Source organism: Glycine max, chromosome 4 (genome assembly GCF_000004515.6).
Source record: "Glycine max cultivar Williams 82 chromosome 4, Glycine_max_v4.0, whole genome shotgun sequence".
Taxonomy (NCBI): domain Eukaryota; kingdom Viridiplantae; phylum Streptophyta; class Magnoliopsida; order Fabales; family Fabaceae; genus Glycine; species Glycine max.
In genome coordinates this window covers 11381754-11388437 of record NC_016091.4, presented here as the reverse complement: position 1 = coordinate 11388437, position 6684 = coordinate 11381754, and the positions used below count along the sequence as shown (strand labels likewise).

Below are 6684 nucleotides of genomic sequence, written 5' to 3'. Positions count from 1 at the left end.
CTTAATTGCACTTTTTGCGCCCAATTTTTTTTCTTCAAATTTTGCACCCAACTTTTTTACTTTTGGCATATTTTGTCCCTACTCTTAATATTTTCTTTACAAATTTTACTTTCAACTTTTGTGCTTATTAATAGATAAGTATCAAAGGATGAAATTTGTAATTTCCTCAAAAATTGGAGATAAAATTTATCAAAAAATAAAATAAAATTAGAGATAAAAAATACAATTAAGTCAAATAAATTTTGATGTTTTATTTTTTAGAGAACAATTGCTTCACGAATTTGATTATATTCTTAGGAATAATATTATTATTCCTAAAAATGTTATCTGAGAGTGTTATTCTAATAAAAAATGTTTGATACATACTTCTAATTCTTCTTGAGAATGCTTCTTAATTTATTCTAATTTAAAAAATAAAAAATAAAAATTAAATAAAATTAAATAAAAATATGAGAAATTATTTTAAACATTACATTGGAAACGTAAGATTCTCATCATATGAGAATATAAAAATGAAGAAACTATGTACATTATGTATTTATGGGAATACGTTATGACTGAAAATATTTTTTTATTCCATAAAAAAGATTTGATGTTTTATCTTTTACTTGTACGAAATAAATACTTGAAATTTATAAGAATTTATTTAGCATTGAATTTTAAGGAAAACCATTAAGTAGTTTGAACAGCAGTGTTAAGAAACGTTTCGTTGTTACCATAGAAAGGAACAGAGAGAGAGAGAGAGAGAGTGGTTTTTGAATTCAAAAGCAGTGGACAAAACAAGACAACCTGGATGCAGTTTCCACGCGTTGTGTTCCTTCTCCTACAAACCCAATTCCCTCTTCTCAATGATTATTCCCAATTAGTACAAGTGTAGAACTGAACACTTCACTTTCCAAACACCCAATTCCACTGCTTCTCAATCCCAAAGGTCACTCTTCATTCAATCATGTTCTTTCTGATTTGGATCCCACCTCTGATTTCTTGTGTTTTACCTCAAATTCTTGCTTGATTTCATGACCCTTTGAGATATCATGTCTGTTCTGTTATTCTTTATATGACCCTTTTCAGCATAGTTTTAGTACTAGTGAGTGCTTATTGTTTTTATTTGGCTTAAAACAGTTCTTGTTGTGTTGCATCAATCTGACAATCCTTCTTAGGTAGATCTCCAATATATGATATGATATCTAAGGATTAGTTGAGTAGTTGTGATCGGATAAATATGTTAGTTGAGGGTAATAATTCTCTGTTGACAATCTCAGCATGTCATTTGCACTTTGACTAATAGTATCGAGGGTTCCTCCATGTTCTACTACTTTTTCCAATAAAAAAAATTGAATTGGGTTCAATTTTCTATGATGGGTCTTGTTTTTGCTGATTGGATTTGGAATAGAGTCTTGTCATTATCGTTTTTGGTGGCATGTTATTCCTTTTCCGATAAAAAGGGTATTCTTTTGCTTTACTATTAAGATGGATTTGTGATCTTGATTGAAAATTTTCAATCCATGTAATGGCGAGATGATTGTCCTTGGAGCTTTGCTTAGAATTGAACTTTTCATCTTTTATTGTTGGGAATGTGGTTTTCGTATGTTACTGCATCCACCTTTCAGATTTATAAGAAACTTCAATTTATATCTTGCTTGTTGTGCGTGTGCTCTTGCATTGTTGTGATCTCTCATAGATTTTAGAGCCTTATTTTATGTGTGGCACTTTGCTGATCTCAAAAGTTAATTGATACATTACATGCCCTTTTGCTTTTGCATCTTATTGATGAACTTTGAATGAGGGAAAAAGATGTGTTTCCCGTTGTTGCAGGGGTGTAGCATTGAATTGGGTTGATGTGCAATGCAGAGATCACGGAAAGCTCTTCTGGAAAGAAGGGCTATACAGGAGGCTACAAGTGGGAGGAACTATCTGTATAAAGTTTCTCTGTCGTTGGTTTTTGTTTTGTGGGGTCTGGTCTTCCTCTTCAGCTTATGTATAAGCCATGGCCATGGTTATGGAGGTATTGTTTATTTTGTTTTTCTTCTCCTGGCTTTGTTTTTAGCTATTGAGGTATGCTGTGTGTGTATGAGATTCCATCTCTACTTGGCACTGTTTTTGCTTGTAGATTGCTTTGTCATCATAAATAATGGTTGTGGCAGATGGATACACAGCTTTGTTTAATGATTGGGCGGTAAGTTTTGCATCAGTTGGCCTATGTGTTGTTTGATGGAATAGATCTAGTAATTGTAAAGCAGTGTTATCAATGGTGGAAGGATGAAATTCTGCCATATAAACATGCCATTGTGCCTTATGGCACTGCCATGCAGGCCTCCCTTCACAAATTGCCTATGGCAGTTGGCAAAAAATCCGCCATGCCATTCCGCCATGGTGGTGCCATAGCCGCTATTTAACAACACTGTTGTAAAGAATTCATTTCTTATCTTGGAATACAGATATTGATCACCTTTACCCCTATGTTTCCTAATATTGCGGTAGAAGCTTTATGCGTCCAATTTATTTACCTGATGGGTTTTATGTTGTTAAAGAATTTTGTTTGGGTTTATAGGTTGAGTTTGGTCAAAATGATTATTATTTTTTGGCTTAAAAGTTAAATCTCAAAATAATTTCTTCCAGCAGTGTCTTAATTATCAGAGGGTATGACTTACTATGGGGTCTGTTGTTTAAATCAGGAGTGGAGCTAAAAAAAGAAAAATTAAATTAAGTACAAATGCCACACTCTGTTCCCCCTCGGCTAAAATGTAAATTCATAGAAAGTAGATAAGCATCACGTATTATCACAAGAGTGAGTGACAGATCTAAACAATAAAAGTGTCTTGACTTTTACAATCTTTTTCTTCCTTTTCTCACTCCTTTGAGAAATTTCAACTATATTGATTGGGAGAAGAAGCCTTCCCTTTGATATGTAAGTAGTTGAATACTTGAATAAAATCTGACAATTTCATTACTAGATTGACAAGCACTTTCCAAGTTTCACAATATAAACAGAGGTTCTACAATACCATATATTGCCACATTTCCTTCATTCTCTTGGATGAAAATTTGCTTCTTGAGGACAAAACAAACATATATGGCATTGTTTTTGAAAAAACAAAAGAATCCCCTTTCCTTGCAGATGTATGTAGCTTATTCTTATTTAGTTGGTTTATTGTCTGTATGCAGATCATGAATCTAGAGAAGTTCCAGTTGGTGTATCAAATTGGAATGAAGATGAACACAGACAATGTAAAAACTCTAATTCTGCTGATGAATATTTAACTAAAGAGACTGATGATGTCTACATTCCTTCTGAGACTTTCTCCTCTGATGGTGCTAAAACTGATGGTTTAATCAGTGAGTCACTTTCCAGTGGAGAAAGCATAAATCGTGTAGAACCGGGCGATAAAGAAAGTTCCATTTCTCCTGATACAGAGGAGCATGAAGTTGAGAGATCTGAATCTGCTGTGAAGCATCAAAATGATGTGCAGAAGTATAATCACTTGTCTCAAGCAATGCCTCTTGGTCTTGATGAATTCAAGAGCAGGGCAATTGGTTCTAAAATTAAGTCAGGTACTAATCCTTCTGGAAGTGTGATACATAGATTAGAGCCTGGTGGTGCTGAATACAATTATGCTTCAGCATCAAAGGGAGCCAAAGTTTTAGCTTCTAACAAAGAAGCCAGAGGTGCCTCTGACATTCTAAGCAGAAACAAAGACAAATATCTTCGAAATCCGTGTTCTTCAGAAGAGAAATTTGTTGTCATAGAACTTTCAGAAGAAACCTTGGTAAAAACAATAGAGATAGCTAATTTTGAGCACCACTCTTCCAATTTCAAAGAGTTTGAATTATATGGCAGTTTGGTATATCCGACAGAGGCTTGGATTTTCCTTGGGAATTTCACGGCCTCAAATGTGAAGCAGGCTCAAAGGTTTGTTCTTGAGGAGCAAAAATGGATGCGATATATAAAATTGAATCTTCAAAGCCACTATGGTTCAGAATTTTATTGCACACTGAGCATAGTTGAAGTTTATGGGGTGGATGCCATTGAGAGAATGCTAGAGGATTTGATATATGCTCAAGATAAGCCATTTGCGTCTGGGGAAGGTAATGGTGAGAAGAGGGTAGCATCTCCCCTTGTTAACGCTGCCGAGGCTGACAATGTTAGGCAAAATACTATCACAGGGATCAATTCTGATCCTGCTTCAGAAATCTCTTCTGAAAACCCAGAAGCTATAAATGTGAAAAGAAATGTTCCTGATCCAGTTGAAGAAATCCGTCAACAAGTTGGTCGGATGCCGGGGGATACCGTTCTCAAGATTCTGATGCAGAAAGTTCGTTATCTGGACTTAAATTTGTCTGTTTTGGAGCAGTATATGGAGGACTTAAATTCTAGATATATCAATATTTTCAAAGAGTACAACAAAGACATGGGAGAAAAAGATCTACTTCTAGAGAAGATCAAAGAAGAAATTAGAAGATTCCTTGAACGACAAGATGTTATGGTATGTAATGTTTCTTCCTGAATATTTTTTGCAATATTTGTCTATAATTATAAAACATTACTATAGTTTTACTTTCTGTTCACCTAAAAATAATTTGTTATCCTTGCAGATGAAAGAATTTAGAGATCTTGACTCTTGGAAGTCCCATTTTTCTGTGCAACTGGATCAGGTACTAAGGGATAATGCTGTTTTAAGGTGAGAATTTACAAGCTTTTCTTTGATTTTCCACAATAAGGGGCTTGTTCAGATCTAATAACTAAGATTTTTTTGAATTACCATAACGACAATGAGGTTCGAATCTAAAACATGCAAACTAGACTAAGGGCACATTCATTTAAGGCTTTTAAAAAAGTGATTTATTTTTAAAGATTTTGTAAATAGTAGAAGCTATTTTTTCATTTGGTTACTGCTTCTTATTTTGAAAGTTATAGTTATAGCTTTTTTCAAAAGCTACTCAAGACAACTTCTCAAAATAATTGAAGATCTATTATTTTTTCTGATTCTGATTTTTGTTTTCCACAAGCTTAAAACACTCTAATTTTTTTTAAAACTTATTTTTCAAAATAGAAGTGTTTTTTCATGAAAAATAAAAAATGAAACAGAGGAGCTCTAATATGAGAGGAGCTTAGTAGCATAAGCAGAGGAATAATTTCCATGCATTTCCCTGGCTTGGTATTTTCTATCGTTATCCTTTGGCAAGTAATTGCTTATCAAGAAGTATGAGATGAAGATTATTTTGTTTTTGGTTTTAAATAAATTTTTAGTCCAATAACATAGGATTGTTTTTATTTTGGTCCTCTTAGATTTTTCCCCCTATTTTGGTTCTTATATATATTTTTTTGGTTTCATTTTAGTCCTTGTTCTTATTAAGTGGTGACATTACTAGTAGAGATTGGAAAACAGGTGTGATGTTTCCTAATTAAAATGAGAAATTTTCAATACTAGAGAAACCTATATCAAATGTTTATAATTTTATTGGGACATAAACAATAAGATCAAGGTTTAAATTGAAACAATTTTTTTATAGGGATCAATAAAGGAATGTTTTTAAGAGGGATAAAAAGAATCCAATTTATAAGGACCATAAAGTTATTTGATTATACAGTGTCTTTTTTAAATGAATTATTTTGTCTTGGGATATGATTTTTCATTTGTTTCTTTGGTAATGCAGGTCTGAGGTTGAAAAAGTCCGGGAAAATCAAGTGTCTTTGGAAAACAAGGGTGCAGTTGTGTTTTCTGTGTGTGTTATTTTTTCATTGCTTGCTATATTTCGGCTATCTTTGGATATGATTATGAGCCTCTATAGAGTCCTAAGTTTTGAAAGAACAATAACCTCCAGGAGATTTTGGCAAGGGAGCTCTTCCTGGCTTTTCCTATTATTGAGTTGTAGCATTATTATTTTCATATTAACTTTATGAAAATCCATTTTTAAGCCAAGGGGTTACTATCTTCTGCATGATTCTTGGTAATTGTGTCGGTTTCATATTTCATTCTATATGGATCTCAAAACTTCTTTCTAGTGTATACCATCATTTTAATTACTGAAAGTGTATAGTTTTATTACATCAGTATTTGAAATTAGAATTTTTTTAAATAAGTTTCTAAAAGTGCAATTTTCCAATTATAAGTCCATTTTTTTTTATCAAAAAACTGTATGATTTAAATAATAATATTAATATATGTTTAAGGATTAAAATGATAATAAATAACTAAGTTTAAGGTTTAGATGAGACAATTGAAAAATTTGTAAACTTATTTAAATTTTTCTTAATTATAGAGACTGATATAGTAATGTGTCAACGCTATACATTTTGAAGGATGAAAATGATGGCTCCATTCTACTAAACTAAACGTGCTCTTTCCGCTAGCGTGAGGAAGTTCTATTACTTACACGGCCATTAATGAAAGAAAAACAAGCCACGCATCTCAAGTGCATGGCCATAAAAAGTGTGAAGACCAATGAGCAAATTGGTCTTATCACACGTGATTGACATTAACTAAGTATTTTAAAATCATTCTTGATTGAAACCACCGAATATGTAAATCAATTGGTATTTGGTTATTCTAATTATCTAAAGGTGTTAGTTTGAGTTTTAAATATATAATTCTGATAAATGATGAATATTTAAAAAGAAGATTTTTTATAAAGTTTTGTTAACTTTTAAATAGGTCATTTTCGTAAGACAAGTTAAATGAATCA

General features: G+C 32.5%; 1 protein-coding gene across 1 annotated transcript; it reads left to right on the top strand.

Annotated features, from left to right (window-relative positions):
• The first annotated feature begins 701 nt into the window (after positions 1 to 701).
• On the top strand, positions 702 to 5921 carry LOC100786657 (SUN domain-containing protein 4). The gene is made up of 5 exons (XM_003522774.5): positions 702 to 931; positions 1816 to 2005; positions 3166 to 4484; positions 4594 to 4679; positions 5656 to 5921. Exons 2-5 carry the CDS (start codon positions 1846 to 1848, stop codon positions 5900 to 5902), a joined length of 1812 nt encoding a protein of 603 aa, XP_003522822.1. The 5' UTR covers positions 702 to 931; positions 1816 to 1845; the 3' UTR covers positions 5903 to 5921.
• Positions 5922 to 6684: the final 763 nt, after the last annotated feature.

Excerpts from the sequence above, each read along its gene's own strand:
- LOC100786657 (XM_003522774.5), top strand. The coding sequence starts at position 1,846 with ATGCAGAGATCACGGAAAGCTCTTCTGGAAAGAAGGGCTATACAGGAG. Across the intron at positions 2,006-3,165 it reads CCATGGCCATGGTTATGGAG|ATCATGAATCTAGAGAAGTT; the intron begins GTATTGTTTATT and ends GTCTGTATGCAG. Across the intron at positions 4,485-4,593 it reads TTGAACGACAAGATGTTATG|ATGAAAGAATTTAGAGATCT; the intron begins GTATGTAATGTT and ends TTATCCTTGCAG.